The 19790-nt window shown below is 36.9% G+C and overlaps 1 protein-coding gene across 50 annotated transcripts in view; it reads right to left on the bottom strand.

Moving 5' to 3' along the window:
* The window catches only part of LOC147120302 (titin-like), a 359546-nt gene that overhangs the window by 193209 nt on the left and 146547 nt on the right, over positions 1-19790 (bottom strand). For 46 of the 50 annotated variants that reach the window (XM_085986008.1, XM_085986052.1, XM_085986054.1 and 43 more), the window contains 23 exons: positions 16053-16334; positions 15671-15949; positions 15280-15558; positions 14868-15146; positions 14475-14762; positions 13597-13875; positions 13230-13508; positions 12835-13113; positions 12399-12695; positions 11941-12228; positions 11203-11493; positions 8766-9053; positions 5656-5745; positions 4949-5231; positions 4402-4585; positions 4177-4263; positions 3796-4063; positions 3447-3707; positions 3143-3352; positions 2304-2381; positions 2179-2205; positions 1669-1713; positions 1366-1389 (listed from right to left, as the gene is read on the bottom strand). In XM_085986008.1, the coding sequence (XP_085842134.1) occupies positions 1366-1389; positions 1669-1713; positions 2179-2205; positions 2304-2381; positions 3143-3352; positions 3447-3707; positions 3796-4063; positions 4177-4263; positions 4402-4585; positions 4949-5231; positions 5656-5745; positions 8766-9053; positions 11203-11493; positions 11941-12228; positions 12399-12695; positions 12835-13113; positions 13230-13508; positions 13597-13875; positions 14475-14762; positions 14868-15146; positions 15280-15558; positions 15671-15949; positions 16053-16334 (4965 nt within the window). The remainder of the gene's footprint in view (positions 1-1365; positions 1390-1668; positions 1714-2178; positions 2206-2303; positions 2382-3142; positions 3353-3446; positions 3708-3795; positions 4064-4176; positions 4264-4401; positions 4586-4948; positions 5232-5655; positions 5746-8765; positions 9054-11202; positions 11494-11940; positions 12229-12398; positions 12696-12834; positions 13114-13229; positions 13509-13596; positions 13876-14474; positions 14763-14867; positions 15147-15279; positions 15559-15670; positions 15950-16052; positions 16335-19790) is intronic. The other 4 variants (XM_085986010.1, XM_085986061.1, XM_085986051.1 and 1 more) reach the window with 1 other exon arrangement.

Here is a 19790-nt window from a genome sequence, read left to right as displayed (position 1 = left end):
GGTTTGGAGCCGTCGGGAATCCCACACTTCAGGAATAAAAATAGGGATTAGGCCAAAAACTGCCCGTTAACAGGCAGTTAATTGGCACTAATCCCCTTCCCACCTCGGGGAGGCAGCTCCCAGCACAGGTCGGGTATCCGCCTCCTTTGAAACTGGCATGGAGGCGGGTTGGGGGCGGGATGGGTTCGTGTCCCTCGATTTCACGATTTTAACCCCTCACTCGCCTCCAAAGCCCAATGAAAATCCTGCCTAATGACTCTTCAAAGTCAGTTTGTGTACATGAGGGCCAGATTTGCATTGGAGCCTGCTGAATTTTCCAGGGCTGCATTAGGATGCTTGATTGGCGTCAGCAGCTCACCGGTTTTATGTAGCTGATGAAGCCCGAAGTCTAAATTCTGGTGAGCCTCGGGCCTTCATCTTCAGGCTCGCATTGCAGGCACAGCGCCCACTTTGTACCTGTTTTGGGCAAAAGACTAATTTCTGTTTGGCATCAACTGGCTCAAAAAACTGGCTTTGGACATGAGAGACGCAAGAAAAAGTCATTCTTGTTTAAGAAAAAAAGGTCAGAAAACAGTGCGATCTTGGATAGATATACAGATAATTTAAATAATTAAAAAGAAGTGAGAACAGAGATAGGAAAAAAGAAAAATCCGGAAGACAAAAAGGACAGACAAGGTGTAATGTTGAAACCATTTTTAAACTTGTATTTTAAATGTTTATTTTAGTTGCAAATAAAGCTACTCTTGACATTTGAGTAGCTTTTTTGCCTAATGTTTGTTTCAGTGTCACTGTGTAATATACGCTGAAAACAACCCAGGAAAACTAGAATTTTCCCAACACCTGCTTGCAATCTAAGAGGCTGATTTTAATATTTTGGTGGTGGTGGAATAGCAGCAGTAGCAGATTGGTCACTTTTTATACACTCGCCTGGTTTTCCTTTCCACTAAAGTCAATGGAAAGGAAAATCGTGTGGGGTGTATAATGGGCGGCTGATCCAGTACCTCCAGTTTTCCATCACCCACAAAAGTAAAAATTACTTCCGAATACAAGTATAGACAGTATAAATGTTTTCATAAAAGGCATACATATTATGCAAACATGCTGTTTATAAAAACATTGCTATAAACATTAATACACATTTTGATAGAGGAAAACCATGCTTCTTAATGGCACTTGTGAAACTTTTCAGGTGCAGTTGACTAGACAATTTCAGAAAATCTAAATTTGTTTTCATGGTACTGGCATAACATGAAGAAATTACATAGCCAAAGTATGTTTTAATTATGCTGTTTTAGAATGCTGGAATATTTAGGATTTAATAACCTCCATTAACTTATTAAAACAGAAAGGATATAAGCATGTTACCTATTTCTTCTGTCCATTCTTCTTCTATAACATAGAGATGAGGAAAAAATATGTAAATAACAAATAATTCCAGCAAATTCAAGGAAGATGCGTTTATACAGCTTATCATAAAGAGAGTTATAGGACACGAAGGAACTTCAAAAATTCAGCTAAAAGACGTGTACATGAATCCAAAATGTGGTTTTAACAAATAAGCAATACTTAATTAACATTTTGGTTTTGGAAAAAACATAAAATCCATAGATTCTCCACTTAAACCAATACCCCTTTGATAATACATTCTGAAGCTAACTGCTCTTTTACCTGTAAATGATATTTTTTCAACTGGAATTCCAATATCAGGAACATCTAAAGAGTACAAAAGGAGTGATAATTATTTTTGGTTCTTTCATTCTTCCTGAGGGCCCATTTTATCACAATTTTATTGAACAATTTAATGCAAGAATTGAAATTAAATTTCTAACTAGTATTTTAGATTTTAAAATCTGACCTACATTTTGAGAAAATGTAAATAAGAATATTAACATCAATGACAAACAGTCATGTTAGAGGCAGCTTTTAAATTATTGATCACCACCATATTTTGTGCATGCTTACTGTTTTAAAGTTAAAATAAAAGGAAAAACAAATACCAGCTTATTTTAAAAATATTTGTAATAAAAGTTATTTAATACAGCCACTGTTTAGTATTACTCAACAAAGTTCTGATATTTTAAGTAAAAGAGATGAAAACAGTTAGTTCTGCTTATATTTTATTGTAATATTAATGAAAATTTAAGAACTGGAATATGAGATTTTTAACAGATTACACACCAGGTTTCCTGGGCTGTAAGATGATTTCTGTAAAGAATAGATTTTAGCATTAGTGAAAATTAATAAAATAATAAAGAGAATGTTTTAGTTTCATTAAAAAGGTGCATTAATTCTAATGTACCTACCTTGGCTTGATACATAAAGTTCTGCAGTACTTTTAGCTTCACCTCTTGGCTCAAGTTGAGCAATAACTGAATAAACCCCTGAAAAATACAATTTTATACTCCTGTAATTACCTTTATTTTATTTGAAATTAGTATTATAGTATTACATAGCATTTACAACACAGAAAATGGCCATTCAGCCCAACAGGTCTATGCCAGTGTTTATGTTCCACACGAGCCTCCTCCCACCTTACTTCATCTAACCCTAGCAACATATCCTTCTATTCCTATCTCCCTCGTGTACTTATTTAGCTTCCCCTTAAATACATCTATGCTGTTCGCCTCAACTACTCTATGTGGTAACAAGTTCCATATTCTAGCTGCTCTCTGAGTAAAGAAGTTTCTCCTGAATTCCTTATTGGATTTATTAGTGACTCTTATATTTATGGCCCCTATATTTGGACTTCCCCACAAGTGGAACATCTTTTCTACATCTATTCTATCGAATCCCTTCATATTTTTAAAGACTTCTATCAGGTTGCCTTTCAGCCTTCTCTTTTCTAGAGAAAAGAGCCTCAGACTATTCAACCTTTCCTTATACTTATAACCTCTCAGTTCTTGTATCATTTTTGTAAATCTTTTTTGTACCTTCTCCAGTGCCTCTATATTCGCTTTGTAATATGAAGACCAGAAATAAGCACAGTACTCTAAGTGTGGTCTAATCAAGGTTCTATATAAGTTTAACATAACTTCTCTGCTTTTGAAATTCTATTCCTCTAGAAATTAACTCCAGTGTCTTATTTGCAGATAGATAACTACTGTAATAAAAAGAACACGTTTAATGGCTACACTAAACACACCTTCATCGTCTGTTGTGACATTATGGATAGTCATAAAATGTCGGCGCCCATCTCTTCTGAAGCTGTATTTTGGACTTTCTTTCAGCACCACTGTATCTTTAAACCAGGTTACAATGGCATCATCAAAGGACACTTCACATTCAAATACAGCTGACTCATGTTCATTCACCACAATATCCTGGATTGTCTTTGTGAATTCAATTGGTTGAGCTATAACATACAAGAGCAGAAGCAATACAATACTTATACAAAACCGAATCAGCAAAGTACAACTAGGTTAAGACTTTTTGATAGAACTACAAACCTTCAACAATTAGATCAGCAGATGTTTCAAGATCTTCATACTTGCAAGTAAATCGGCCTTGATCCTCTGGTTTTAAGTCACTAATAGTGACTTTCTGCAACTTATCCGCAACATCTATGGAATATCTGCCTCGTCCCTCGATCCTGCTGCCATTTTTAAACCACTCAGTTTTCAGGTCTGGTAAGGAAAACTGGCAAACCATGATACAAATATAACCTTCCTTACCGGAAAGATTTTCAAGGTGTTGTTCAACGATGGGTTCTGGAGAACACAAACAAATGCAAATAAGTTAGATGAGTTAATAAAAATGGAAACAACACTCAGAATTAAAAATGCAAATACTACTTACCGACAACAGTCAGTTTAGCACTAGAGATATGTGGGCCACAGACAATGCGAAAGTTGCCTTGATCTTGCAGTGCACAGTCTTTGATCTTTAGGCGATGAATGTCACCATCAATGCTAATTTCATACTTGCTATTTGATTCCAACTTTTCAGTTCCTTTATACCAGGAAAGTTTGATTTCAGGATAGTTTATCTTTATCGCACATTCAAACACTGCATCTACATTTGTACGTACAATTTGGTCTTCAATATTCTTGATTAATTCAATAGGCTGCAGAGAGGACAAATGTTTTTGTAAATATTCATTTCAAACAAAACACTGTGAAACACTAGACTGGAATACAACTTGAGGTCACTATTATTTTATTATAGTGCAGATCTTACCTCAACCTTTTCTATTCTTTGTTGGATATACTGGATTAATTCATTAAACTCATCTTCTTCAGCACCTCGCTCATGCTCTTCCAACTCCTTAACAAAGCATCAAAGAGTTAAAAGCAGTGACAAAAAAACATAGTATAATAATCATGAAAGATTTTTATTCTGCATAAAAACTATAGTATGTTCTATGGTTCTAGCATACATAGAAATGATCATAAAGTAACTCACCACTCTGTGAGTTTCATCTCCTCTGCTGGCTTTCAGTTGTTCAATGGCTTGAAGAAGACCACGGAAATCAGTAATTCCATACATACGGGCATACTTTTCATATTCCTTAGGATCAACATTCCTTAGAAGTTCTACAATGTCAATATCCTTGTCTATTTCTTCTTCCTTTTGCTTGGAAGGTGTTCTTTTAAAATAAATGGCAAATATCAATTAATAATAAATAATGCATTCAATATTAATGCATTATTACTGCATTTAAAATAAAATGTACATTAAATAAAATGTATAAATGGATGGGTCAAAACTAAAATCAATACGGCGCATTACTGTAAAATTAATTACTTTGTTCCACCCACTACATGAAATAGAATAAATAATCAAGAACAAAGCTGCCAAACTAAAGAAAAAGATTCAGTTACATTAAGCTTTATAAACATTCACTATTTTTTCTGGTAAACAGGTGAAATAATTATAAAATGAAAAACACTACTTTCACTCATATTACAAATCAAAACTTTATCAATCTTACCTAATCTTAAATACTTACTTCTTCAGTTTAGCTCTGAAGTCTGTTTCAACAATAATTTCTTTCTTCTCCACAATATCTAAGCTTGCACTGCTTTCAATTTCACCAAATTTGTTAGATGCTACGCATCTGTACTGTCCAGAGTCAGTTTTTGCCACTTCTTTGATTTCCAGTTTGGCCTCTTGTCCCTTTTGTTGTACAATAACTCGGCCACCATGGTTCAACTGTCTCCATTTGCCTTTCATCCATTTAACATTTGGAATTGGGTCACCACCAACCTTTGCAATAAATGTTGCTATACCCTCTGGAATGTAAAATATAATCAAGATCAATGATAACCTCTTTAAAACTTTTACTCTATTTTCTCCCACCAAAGATCTATGCCCTAACTCTTTGCTGCCCTCTTTAATTGGGAAATGGGATATGGCTCCCACTCTTTAGTTAGCATGCTAGGTGATCTGCTTAAACAACACAGTAATGGAACCCTGTTAAAGTGTTATCTTCCTTCCTGAAGACCCAACAAAGGTGATTAAACTATTTTTCTCAAGAAGCTCAAGTGTGAATCTACTTCCAGTCTAAAATTCAAACGAACACTCTCTAGCTGACAATCGATGGCGTAGTATTGTAATTATTTGGCCGTTTTTGCTTTGAAATATTTTGCATCTTTCAGAAATGTTTCTTTTTAACAAACATTACACGTGAGAGGAAATATTCCACAGGGCACTTACTTTCTGCTACTTTCACACTTTTTGGTTTCTCAATGAAGAAGATCTTGTCCAGCTGTGGTGGAGAAACCACTTTCTTTGCTACAGCTTTTTCTAAACCAGAACAAGTTAAAAGAATTTCAAATGTCATAATTTTAGTATTTCAATGTCAAATTTCTCAGAAGTAAACAAGCTGAACGTACCAATGATTGAACAGTCTGTACATAAAATGAAACATCAGTAATTCATTTTTTTGACATTAAAAGCAACAAAAATCACAATGAAGATTTAATATTCTGGCAAAGCATTTCAGGGCGCATTTACACTACAAAGTTGACCTCGCCTCAATGTAGTTTCCATTCTGTGATGTAAATCTGGATATAGGGTCTGACCTGGCTCTACAGAGGAGCAGCGAGACTCCATCCTCCAGAAAGTTTCCTTCCACTTAGCTCTGTACTCAGGTCAGATCCTGAGTCTGAATTTAGGCTGCATGAACCTACGTTGTATCAAAGCCACCAATATCAAAAAGCAGCAATGTTTGAACAGAGAATTGCACATGATACTTTGTGGCTTAATGCAGTTCTTCCTTACCCCAAATGATGATCTTGAATTCAACAATCAGGTTGGGGTAAAGTTTGTGTAGAGTGCGATATATTTGGTGTATGATTTTGAGTTGATTTGCTATATGTGGAGGTTATAGGGGGATTGAATTTATATTTCATCCCATTTCTCTTCAGTTAGTGGATGGCCTAAGCCACATTAGCTGTAATTGAAGCCAAGCCCAAAGATTCTAGCTGCTTTTGGAAAAAGCAATATAAATATATATATATTTTTTTTAAATGGGTAAGTGATGCTGTGTTCTGTGCTAGTAGGTCTGGCAGGATATGCTTTTTATTTTGTCTGTTCACATAGAGATAACTGAAGTACATGATGTTGAGCAGCTGCAGCCCTACATCAGTATTTGAGTCTGTGCGGTGTCATTGCATCTTTGAGAAAATGCCAGATATGAAAGCATTGGAACAAGTTAAATGAAACAAAGTGTAATTTTTCAGCTAACTCAACATTTATGATCTGACCCTTGTGGAAAACATGATCTAGCCTTGTGATGCCTTTCTTCTGCCAGGTTTTGAATCTACTCATAGTGATTGTGGGATATTGTGAGCAAGATATATGCTTTTCACCAGCTGATAACATTAGAACTATGGGGGTTCCTCTAGTCTCTTCTAAGGGTCTATGAATGGCAATCTACATTTGGTGCTGGGGAGTTGAAAGTGGATATTAATGCATCAATTTAGATATCTGAAGCCTGACTCCAACCATACAAAATGGATGAATTATAAATAATAAATCTGTGAAAAAGCTCCAATAGCACCTATGTATTGACAATGTACAAGAAGCTTTCATTTCTTTATCCAGCTGTGGGTATTGTGGGGTGACAGTGTTGCAGGACATGGTTCCTTACGGTTGGGTTGTTGAGAAGTAATATGAGGCTTGGGAGCCTGTAGATGTCTGAAATGCATTTGTGGTCTCTTGCTTGCCTATGGGAATTTTGAGGTGTGCTTAGTAAAGTCCCTGAATTGTTTGATTGGTCGGTCCTCTGGCAGGCACCATTTGGAAGAGGTGAGGTAGTACATTCACACTCACTGACTTCTCCCTTTCCAAGAGTAACTGATTCCTCCAAATATTTAGGTCAGTGTATGTGTTTGCTTGGGAAGCAGAGTAAAAAAAAATTTGTACAGGGTTGAAAATGGATATTACTGCATCAATTTAGATATCTGAAGCCTGGTTCCAACCATGCAAAAAAATGTAGATTATATATAATAAACTGTGAAAAGGCTGAAATACACCTTGTATTGCAATCTCCAATATGCTACAATATTTACAAAGCATGCTAGCAAGTCTACTGATGTAAAATTTATGCTGAATATTTTCTTTTTATTACATATTTACAATTCCAGTATTCCTCTTTGTGTCTTTCTAGAACTGACGTGGATTCACTTTTAATATCTCACCTATGAGGGTTTTTTAAATAAAACTTTCCAGGACATCGTGACAAATATGCATAGCAATTATTAACAATTCGGAGAGAATGCTGTTATTATTTCTTTGGCAATAAAGAAAACTGTACTGGAACACATCCATACATTTGCTACCACTGAGCAATGGATGGAAAGTGCCTGTTTTCAGTGTATGGTGACTTTTGCGTATGCACCTAGAATCATAGAAATTCCCGTACAGGAGGCCATTTGGCCCCTTGTGCTTGTGCAAGTGCAAGCTCCCCATGCAATACCATTGCAGTCATTGGAAGAAGAAAGTACTGGCCAGAGCTGCCTTCATGTTTTACAAACCTAAGACAATATGCTCCTACCCTCCAATTATTATGGTATTATAAATTGTATTTTGAAATGTGTGCATAAACACCACTTCCCTGTACAGATCATTTAACAAGATGTAACAAAAACAATTACAGACAAAGATGCAGTTTTGGTACTAAGAACAAACTATAAAAGCCCTTGTGCACATGATGTATCTTCACTCTCCAAATTACATCTCAATTAACAATATTGCAACATCATCAGTTTAAAAACAATTTAACTACTGTACCATATTTACAAAACAAAAACAGTACATAAATGTATTTAGTATTGTGGCCAAAGACACCTGGCATAAAATTTCAAAATGAAGAACTTTTGGCAGCATTGGAAACACAGAGGTGATGGTACAGAGCACTGTAATGAACAGAGCTAGAATTAAATATAAATCTGACATTTCTTTTCTATTCAGGCCTTGATCGATTGCATGATCTGTGAGAATTTTTGACTCACAAAAAATTACTATTGGCAGCTTGAGGCATATTTGACCAATGACAGAACCTGGCTTGGGCACTGCTAATGGTAAACCTAGCCATTGGCTAGTGGTTGCTCCAACCATCCACTCTCACCTATATGGCTGAGTGGACCCCCTCGGTCTTTCAATACTTCAAGTAAAAGATCTCGATCCAGCACTGATTTTTCCCTTAATGCAGTAAGACTAAAAAAGTTGGACAAGCTTAATAAAACATAATTAGTAAAAGCTTTTAGCATCCTTATATTATTCACATAACAATGACAATCTATTTCACATCTACCCCATACCTTGGATTGTTATTTTGGCTTTGCAAGAGTCACTTCCAACATCATTTGTGGCTTTACATAGGTAGTCACCACTGTCTGTTTTGGTAGATGCTTTAATTTCTAGGGCAGCTGTACCATCCATGAAGGTTATGTTCAATTTTTCAGATGGTTTTATTTCTTTCCTGTCTTTAAACCATTGCATCTTAATTGGCTCAGACCCATGTAAATGACAGCTAAGTTGCAATAACTCTCCTTCGGTTATTGTCATTGGTTTAAGTGGTATGTCACAGACAGGAGGCTTTCTAAGCTCTAAAACAACAACAAAATAAATGTCAGTATGTAAAATGGAAAATCTGTAATAATCAAACATAAGATCTTCTTTAAACTATTTATTTTACCCAGTCCATTACCCCCCCCCCCTTTGAGTTTACCCATTGCTGTTTCCCATCATCACATTTCCTCTTTCATCCAGGAGAGTTTAGCAGTGTGTGCTGCAGACTACTTCACAGCTATCATTAATGGCAAGCCAGCCATGGCTCAGTTGGCAGCAGTCTCGCCTCAGAGTCAGAACGTTGTGGGTTCAAGTCTCACTCCAGAGACTTGAGCACAAAAAACTAGGCTGACACTCCAGTGCAGTGCTGAGGGAACAGAGGGACAACCAGTAAACTAAGAAAAGAATATATATAAACAATGCGAATGTATATTTATACACTCAGGGATATACCTGTTTATACACTGTATGAATAGAACTGCGTTTATGTGCTAAACCATAAATGTATTTTGATGCTTTGGCAACATAAGATGTAACTTATCATGCCAATAAAGCGATTTGAATTGTGAATTGTGAATTGAGTGCTGCACTGTCAGAGGTGTCGTCTTTCAGATGAGACGTTAAGCCGAGGCCCCTGTCTGCTCTCTCAGGTAGACGTAAAAGATCCCAGGGCACTATATCGAAGAAGAGCAGGGGAGTTATCCCCAGTGCCCTGGCCAGTAATTATCCCTCAATCAACATCACTAAAACAGATTATCTGGTCATTATCACATGTGTGAGCTTGCTGTGTGCAATTGGCTGCTGCATTTTCTACATTACAACAGTGACTACATTTCAAAAGTACTTCATTGGCTGTAAAGTGCTTTGGGACATCCTGAGGTCGTGAAAGGCGCTGTATAAATGCAATTTTTTCTTTCTCCATAACTTGCTAACAAAATATGCATTTTTGCTGGGCAATACTTTTTCTGGCGGTGTTTCGCACCCTCCCGCTACACAGTGTTTCATCCAGTCACCTGTCCAGGAAATGGTAAAACTTGTCCAAAGATTAAAAAAAGAAGTCTGAATTACTGTCAAGTAAGATTTGAACTCATACCACTTTAGTTAGAGTTCAACATTATTATCGTAGCAGGCAGGAAAAAATACAAATCGTAAGAAAAAAAGAACTTGCTGTCTCAGAACCTAGAAGAATGTAAAAACCTTCCAAAGCAATTAGTATCCATATTTCCAGCTGACATTGAACAGCTTATACATATTTTCTGTAGTAGACATTGGTTGAAATGAAATGTTGATGGTAACAGCTGACAACAGGCAAAGGGCTAGAAATTCAGTAGGCTTTGCGCCCAGTTTTTGCCCAAAGAGGGCTTTTGCGCCACTTGCTGAGCTTTCGCCGATATTCAGCGCTGCGGTAATGGCGGCGTTAGCCAGTAGCGCTGCGCCGCCACCGATGACGTCATCGGTGTGCGCAGTGCCCCGCTACCGCCCCGACCGCCATATTTAGTTGCGGCCGCCTCTTCCGCAGCGGCCGCAAACAGCGATCAGAAAACGGGGCCGTCCTGTAGCGTTAGTGGGGCGAGTTAAGGCGGAGGTGCGGTCGGCCGCTTTTTCGGCGGCCGCCTGCCCGCACCTCCTTCCCCGGCCTCCTCCACCCACCCCCCCCCCCCCGCGGCATTGCCGGCTGTTTTCCGGGAGCCCGGCACTTCTCCGTGGTGCCGGGCTCATTTGCCGGCACTAGCGAGCGGCGATCTCGCTGTTGCAGGCACCTCCCCCTTAAGAGAGGGAGGAAGGCCTGCAGTACCGCAGCCTGCCGCTCCGCAGCGGGTGGCGCTGCGGCACCTAGCGCGCCGATATTCAGTTTCAGCGCCCCAAGCGGGGGCGCCGAAACCCTTGAATAGCGGCCGCCTTCGAGTTGGGGCGCTGAAACTGAATTTCCGGCGGGCGCAAGTGGCTCCGCGCGCAGCGGTACTTTCTGGGCGCGAGCGAGCTGGCCGCCCCAAACTGAATTTCTAGGCCAAAGAGTTTAGAATGCCTATTTAGACAGAAGAATAATAAAGGATATCAAGTAAAGTCTTTAAAAAAATTACCAATATATTTGTCTAAATAAGCAATAGTAGAATTTGCAAGCATTAGATTCCCCATCCACTACTATCAGGGACCAAGAGTGATAAAATAATAGTCTTCATCACTAACCTTTGATTAGTACAGACACATTAAACCTTGCAGTGCCTGCTTCATTGGCTGCTTCACACGTATAAACAGCAGAATCAGTAAGATGTGCTTTCTTAATGTTCAACTTTACTACATTATTTTTAAATGACAATTCATAATTTTCAGTTTGCAAGATCTCTTGTTCATCTCTGAACCAGGTTACAGACATTGGTTGTGAACCAGCAACACGAGCTTCAAGTTTTATAGATATTCCTTCTGTATCCTGTATTGTTTCAAGAGGTTTTTTAGTAAAGCTTGGTGGAATTTTACGATCTGTAACAGACAGGTATATAGCAACATGAATTAATATTACAAATATCCAAAAGATATAGATATATTTTACATTTCTTCAGTGATGTTACGTTTCCACGTGAGACATCTTAAAAAAAGTGAAGACCTGTAAATATGCCTGAAAAAATGGATGGTGGTGGGTGAGTAAAATTATGAGTTATTGATGAGGATTAAAAAGATTTTCACCACTTTTGATGTTACTTTTCACAGTTTAAATTTGTTTTTAAGTAATTGCCTTTCCCGAATGTCTTACTGGCAAAAGAAGAGCTCCACATGGATAACGTAACAAAAACTGAACAAGTAACTAGAAAACAATCATAATGAAGAAGTAAAACTAATAAGTAGCAACATTCTTCTTCCAAATTAATAAAGTTTAGCCTGGAATACTGTACCAGAGGGAAAAGAATAATAACTGATATTGAGCAATACCTTTTACAGTCACTTGCGTTTTGCATGAGTCATTTCCAATATCATTGCTGGCCTCACAAATGTACTGGCAAGAGTCTCCCTTGTCTGCTTTTAGAATTGTCAGATGAGGTGTATTTTCCACACAGGTTATCTTGTAATTGCCACCTGATCGAATCTCTTTGTCACCCTTCAGCCAAATAACTTTAATTGGGCGAGAGCCAATTAAATGGCATTCAAGCTCTACACTTTGCCCAGTGGTAACTTCTACTGGTTCTAGTTTTTTGTCAAATACAGGGGCAACTCTAGGTTCTAAAAATATAACAAGAAATAATTATTTTCTGTCGTAATACTATCAATAGTAAAGCAATAACATCTAGGAATGACAGGTAAAAGAAGCAGATATTAAAGTGTAAATACTACAAAATTAAGGTTAAGGATAATAAAGACAAAAAGCTGAGGATATTTAGTAAATATTTTACCCAACAAACCTTTCAGAGTTAGTTTGGAACTACATGAAGCATCTCCAACCATGTTGGAAGCTTTGCAAGTGTATTCACCAGCATGATCCATCTCAGCGTTAAGAATTGTAAGAGATGCTATGTTCTCTATGAAAGATATAATTAAGTTTTCTGCACTGGTCAATTCTACACCATCTTTAAACCAAGAAGTTTCAATAGGAACTGAACCAGAAATACGACACTCAAATGTCACTGGTAGATGAAGAGTTCCTTCCATATTCTTAATTTTTCTTGTGAAAGAAGGCGCAGTTTTAAGTTCTGTAAAATAAACAGTTACAGAATGAGTTCATCAAAACTGTGATTATTCAGGAAATGATTTTTTTGAACCACAATGAAAAGATTAAAACAGAGAAATGTATGGCATGCAGACTTATGCCAATCTGCCAAGCAATATCACCTTGTACAGTGAGCATGGCCTTTGATGAACAGGCCCCTATTTTATTTTCAGCTTTGCATATAAATTCCCCACAGTCACTCAAAGTTGTTTTCTTCAGTTCCATTTTTGCAACGTTGTTCACAAACTCCATTTTGCAATTAGGGGTGGCTCTCAGTTTTGTGTCTCCTTTGTACCAAGCCACATTGATTTCAGGTGTTCCAGTAAGTGTGCATTCAAAAGATCCTGAGTCTCCTACTGTTATTTCCAGAGGCTCTAAATGTTGGACAAACGTTGGTGGTTCTAAGGTATAATCAAGGTATAATCAATATATATCAACAATGAAAGAATATGCATATTATACATATAAAAAAAGAAAGCCAAAGAAACAAAATGTTGATGCATGATTAGGAACAAACCTAGTATTTTCACTTCAGCATGGCAGGTGTCCCTTCCAGCATCATTTTCTACCTCACAAGTGTATTTTGCCCCATCGTCTCTAACACTGTTGAGTATCTCCAAAATACAAGATGTTTCAGTAGTAGTTATAATATGATTTTCAGACTGGAATATATCTGATCCATTCTTCTTCCAGGTGACTTTGATTTCTGGGGTACCAGAGTATGTGCAATCTAGACAAACTGACTTTCCCAATACAACACTAGAATCCTTCAATTTCTTCTGGAATACTGCTGGTTCTGGTAAAGATACATATGAAAACAGTTGTCAAAAAAATCCTAGCAACTCAAGCAAAATGTTCTTTCTTTAAATCTGTACTTTACCAACCTTTCACAAATAATTTTGTTGTACAAGAATCTTTGCCAGCTTCATTACTGACTTGGCAGATATAGTCTCCACTTTGGGAAGGATCTACGTTTAGTAGCTCTAGTACTGCTGTTGAGTCACTTAAAGAAATTTGACATTTCCTTCCTGGTACCAGTTCAGTGCTACCTTTAAACCATTTCACTTTCAGTGGAACTGTTCCAGTAACAACGCTTACAAATCTCATTGTTGAACCAGGTAAAGCTTCCTGAGGATCAGGTTTGCTCACAAATGAGGGCGGTTCTAAAGGGGTCAAAGCAAAATAGTGTAATGTAACATTAAGTTATAAATTTACCAGAAATTTAAATTTAAGACCTTGATTTTTTATTATGAATAAAAACAAAATCAGTTTTTCTCTTTTTTCACAATTATTACCCCTTTGTTACCCTCTTTCCTGATGGCAGTGACTCCTGCTAATCCACAGGTAATAGCAGCCTTCCAGTACCTCACCCAACTGACCATTCTTCATGGCTAAGTCTGGAAGATCGGCATCAGCAGGCCATTTGACCATGAAATGATCATAGCTGAGCCTGATTCTGTCCTGACCCAACATCCACATCAGTGCACTTTCAAGCTGGAGTCCCAAGAAAGTGACGACAGGACTGCTAGTTGATTTTTTCCCCAATTTTCTATCTCAGGGCACGCAGGCCAATTATAATGTCTCCAACCACTGACTTGAGACCTTCTTGCTAGACAAGGCTGTGTCATGTCACATGGTGACATTTACACACTTATAGACCAGTGGAGTACCAAACAAAAATCATTTAGAATACAAATGATAAACATAATTTATATACACGGGTAAGGAAAATACTGGAATTTTCATTAAGAAATAAACTGACCTTTCACGGTCAAGACACCACTGCATTCATCACTTCCTGCAGAATTTGTTGCTTTACATGTATAATTGCCAGCGTCTGACATTTCCAATGAATTTACTTTCAAATCACATGTATTATCTCCAAATGCAAGATGATATTTTTCTCCATGTACAATCTCCTGCCCGTCTTTGAACCAAGACATAGCAATGGGCGGTGATCCAGACACCTTGCACTCCATTTGGATGGTAGAAGCCAAGATACCGTCCACTTTCTTTAATTTTCTTGTAAATGTTGGTGGAATAATTCGATCTGTTTAAGTTACACCAATAAACCATGATTATAAAGGGATTAAAAAAAAAGATTTAAGAAATCCTAAAGAAAACAGTATGAATAAGAAAAAGTAGTGAACCAAACCTAGAATGCTGACTGATGCTTTGCAGCTGCTGCTACCGATGTTATTCTGGACTTCAAAAGTATATTCACCACTGTCTGCCTTCTCTGCAGATAGAATCTTTAGGCTGGCAATCTCATTTTGAAAACTGATCTTATATTTTCTACCAGATGCCAACTCTTGACCATCTTTCAACCATTTCGCTTTTAGTTCTGGTGTGCCTCTAACAATGCATTCCAAAGTTGCTGGATCTCCTACGGTTACACTGACAGATTCTGCTTTTTCCACTATTGTGGCAGGTTCTAGAAGAAGAAAACTTCTTTTTACAAAATATTCTTGATATACATTGGCAAATAAAATAATAGTTGGTAATCCTTTCAAATATGAATTAAATTCTAGAAACATCTAATATATTGACATTATTAGGTTACTGACCCAGGAGTGATACTGTAGCAGGGCACTCTTGCATTCCAGCATCATTTTTGATTTGGCAAGCATACTTTCCAGCATGAACTGGCTCCATTTTTGCAATATGTAACGTAACAATGTTTTGTTCATAGGTAATAGTCATGTACTCATTATCTTTCACTTCTTCCTTTTCCTTGATCCAAGTTACATTAATTGGTTCTGAGCCTTTAATGGTAGCTTGTAAGGTTACAGACTCTCCAAGCACAGAAGAAATGTTTGAAAGTTTCTTAACAAATACTGCTGGCTCTGAAGAATTAAAGAAATATTCCTTACATGTGAAACATAAACTTAAAGAAATGTGTTCCTAAAATTGTAACAGTAGTAACATTTAAATGTACAATTTGGAAAATTTACCAACCTTTTAGATTTAATGTGCCAGTGCAATTGTCACTTCCCACATCATTCTTGGCTGTGCACATGTATTCCCCTATGTCTGGAGTCTCTACTTTAAGAATATGAAGACTTGCTACATGGTTTTCATATGTTATTTTATACTTTTTACTTGCTCGGATTTGCCTTTTGTCTTTGTACCAGGTAACTTCAAAAGGAGATGTACCACTGAATTCACACTGCAGTATGACATCAGAGCCTTTTAGTACATCAACTGCCTCAAGTGTTTTACTGAAAACAGGAGGTTCTGTAAGAAGATAATTTGTCTCATTTATGCATTCATGAAGAAAAGATACTTGCATTATAACTTGGAGAAACATTTTCATATGCACCTGAAAAAAGCTACCTACCTTTGACTGTAACAGCTACACTGCAACTGACACTGCCAGCTTCATTATGAGCGTCACAAATGTAATCACCGCTATCTTCCAAATCAGCATCAATGATTTCAAGAACTGCTACGGAATTATCAAAATGCATTTTGTATTTGTTACCAGCACTAATTTCAACATCATTCTTGAACCATGAAACCTTGATTTCAGGCGTGCCAGTCACTTTGCACTCAAAATGTGCTGATTCACCCTTCTTCAGTACTTTGGATGGTTCCAGCTTCTGTGTGAGAGTTGGGGGCTCTAGGAAACCAAAATAGAATATATTTAGTGCCAGAGTTACAAGAATGTTACATTTTGGAATAATTGGAATTGTGAAATATGTGGAAAGAAATGGAATACTGAATAAAAATTGCATAAGAGAATGTTCCAAATTCTTTTAAAAAGTCAAATATAACTTTTTAGTGTTATATATAAGAATCATACAATAGAATTGCTTTAATTAAGAGTACAAGGTGATAATATAATCTTGAGATCAAGAAGAGTGTAAGAAGCTGATATAGAATTGATGTGATAAAGAGTATAAGATGGTTACATACAATTGATGTCATGAAGAACACAAGATGCTAACACAGAACACAGACAAGAAAGAAGATTTGTATGTACTGAGAATACTCAGCAACTTAAAGACATTGACAAGTAAAACACAAACAAGACACTGATAAAATATACCAACACAACACAACACAACACAAAATATCCACACCTGTCACAAACAATTTTGCTGTACAAGTATCTGTGCCAACATCATTGGTGACATGGCAAGTATAGTATCCTGTATTAGAATGTTTTACTGAATACAGTTGTATAAAACTGGATGAACCTTCCATCACAATGCAACATGTAGCATCAGAACTTAGTTCCTTGTCATCCTTAAACCATTTGAAAGACAGGGGAGGTGTTCCTTTCACATCACTCTTGAACTGTACTGCAGAACAGGGGGGGACCTCCTGTGACACTGGCTTTACTATAAATCTTGGTGGTTCTAAAATTCATTGAAGAAAAAGTATATTTGTTGCAATAAAGAGCACGTATAAAGATTCATCAACTTTTGCGTTATAAACGATATAACTCTTCAATAAATTCAGAGTAATTATTTCAAACTTTCAAGAAATTCTGCTGAGGTTAAAATATGATCCGAATTACATCTATCATGTTAAGAAATTGAGTAGAAAACACAAAGGCAATATTTCAAACCTTTCACAGTAAGTGTGTTACTGCATTCATCACTTCCTGCTACATTTGATACTCTGCAAGTATAAAGTCCACCATCTGCGATTTCTAGTTGATTAATCTCCAAAGATGAAGTGTTATCTCGCTGTGATAGTTTATATTTGCTACTATCTGATATCTCCTTCCCATCTTTATGCCAATGAATGTTCATTGGAAGAGAACCAGATACTTTGCACTCCATGGTCATGAAAGACCCCAATGTAGTGCCCATATTCTTTAACTTTTTCGTAAATGTTGGAGCAATTAATCGATCTGTACAATATAGAGCACAACCTGTAAGCTTAAGATGTAAAAGTAGCCTAAAATACCAACTTAACCGCATTCCTATTCACATCCAAATCTCTCAATACATTTAAAATACTAACCTAATACTGCCAAGGAAGCTTTGCAGCTGTCGACTCCAAATTCATTCTGGACCTCAAAAGTATATTCACCACTACTCGACATCTCTACCGACAGAATCTTTAAACTGGCCATGTTTTTCTCAAAACTCAATTTGCACTTTCTGGTAGATGTGAGCTCCTTTCCATCTTTAAACCATTTAACTTTTAGGTCTGGTGTACCAGCTACAGTACATTCCAAAATTGCTGGATTTCCTACAGTTACACTGTGTGACTTTGCTCCCTCAACAATTTTTGCAGATTCTGTTAAGAAAAAATACTGTGCTGAGTAATGTTGTCAATATGTTAATGTGGTCTTCTTTTGCCCATTAGTATGATAAATAAATTAGAACTTTTACATTTTAGCCAATCATATTTCTAAATGTTTCCTACCAACCTGTTACTATCAACGCAGCAAAACATTTCTCAATCCCTGCATCATTTTTGGCTTGACAAATGTATTTCCCACCATGTTTTGCTTCAACGGCTGTAATTTGCAGGATAGCAATATTGTTTTCAAAAGAAATTGCTATATTATCATCTTCTTTGATATCATCGTTACCTTTCATCCAACTTATAGATAAAGGTTGTGAGCCTTTTACAAGGCATGGAAACGCAGCAGGATTTCCAACAAATGTTGTAACATTTTCAATCTTCCTTATAAATGATGGGGGTTCTAGTTCAAGATAAACAGGCACGGAAATAAATATGAGTGATTTGCTCTGTCCGCTTTCATGATTATAATAAAATAGCAATAAATACTGTTTATGGGCCTATTCCCTAAAAAATTTCAACATTACAATGTTACAACAATGTTAGCTGCTAAAACTGTGCTATGTCCTCTTTCCTGATTATAATAAAGTAGCAATACATATTGTTTATGTCAATATTACAAGTAAAAGTACTTTCCTATCGCAATGTAACTAACCTTTTAAACTGACAACACAACTGCAGGAGCAGCTTCCCACATCATTTGTTACTGTGCATTTATAGTCACCCACAACTGAAATATCCAACTTCAAAATATGAAGACTAATTAAAAAGTTCTTAGAGATCATCTTGTATTTTTCACTAGACGGAATTTGTTTATTGTCCTTATACCACATTACGTCAAAGGGCCCTGTACCGGCCACCTCACATTCAAGAGTGACACCACTGCTTCTTACTACTTCCACAGATTGAAGTTTCCTTCTAAAACTGGGAGGTTCTATAAAGTAATCAGAATAAAGAAATCCAAATCAACCACAATACAGAAACTAATAGTATCCCTGCTCAAGAAACTAACATATATATATTGTAACCGACTAAAGAAGACATTACTACAGACCTTTAACTTCAACTTCAGTGCTGCAGCTGTCACTGCCAGCTTCATTCCGTGCCTCACAGATGTAGCATGTAATGTCATCCAGAATAACATCAATCATCTCAAGAATTGCCACAGAACCATCAAATGACATGATACATCTGTCACTGGCTATAATTTTATGACCGTTTTTGTACCAAGTAACTTTAATTTCAGGTGTGCCAGTTACAATGCACTCAAAACGTGCTGAGTCTCCTTTCTTTAGTATTGTTGAAGAATGTAGCTTTTTAATGAAGCTAGGAGGTTCTAGAAGCCAAAATATGACTACATTTAATTTAAAGCATAATCAAAATCAATTCAAATCATTAGATATAAATAATTGGTTATATAACATTTACAGACCAAATTTACAACTTTAAGAAAATCAAAGTTTAATACTCAAATACTCTGTGTATGGTAAAGCAAACAGCATTTCTTTTTTCATATGCTATCAGGTTTTCTCATTGCTGCCTCCACCAAAATGGTTCTTCCTTCAATATTGGGGGTGGGGCATTCCAGGCTGTGAAATTCCTCAAAATTGCCATCACTGTCATTTTAATGATTAGATGATACAAATCAATTTCAGTGTGGACTCTTGGGTTTGCCAGTTCTTCCTTGAACTGAGAGAATTCCACACCATTACATGCTGCTCCACCTAGCAGTTAATGGCAAAACTGTAGAGCTTCCTAATAAAGAACTTGGAGGGTAATTTTAACCCCAAAAAATGGGTGGGTTGGGGTCAAG

This window comes from Somniosus microcephalus, chromosome 4 (assembly GCF_052327205.1).
Source record: "Somniosus microcephalus isolate GS21.2 chromosome 4, FLI_Smic_1.0, whole genome shotgun sequence".
Taxonomy (NCBI): Eukaryota; Metazoa; Chordata; class Chondrichthyes; order Squaliformes; family Somniosidae; genus Somniosus; species Somniosus microcephalus.
This window is presented reverse-complemented; position numbering and strand designations above follow the sequence as displayed.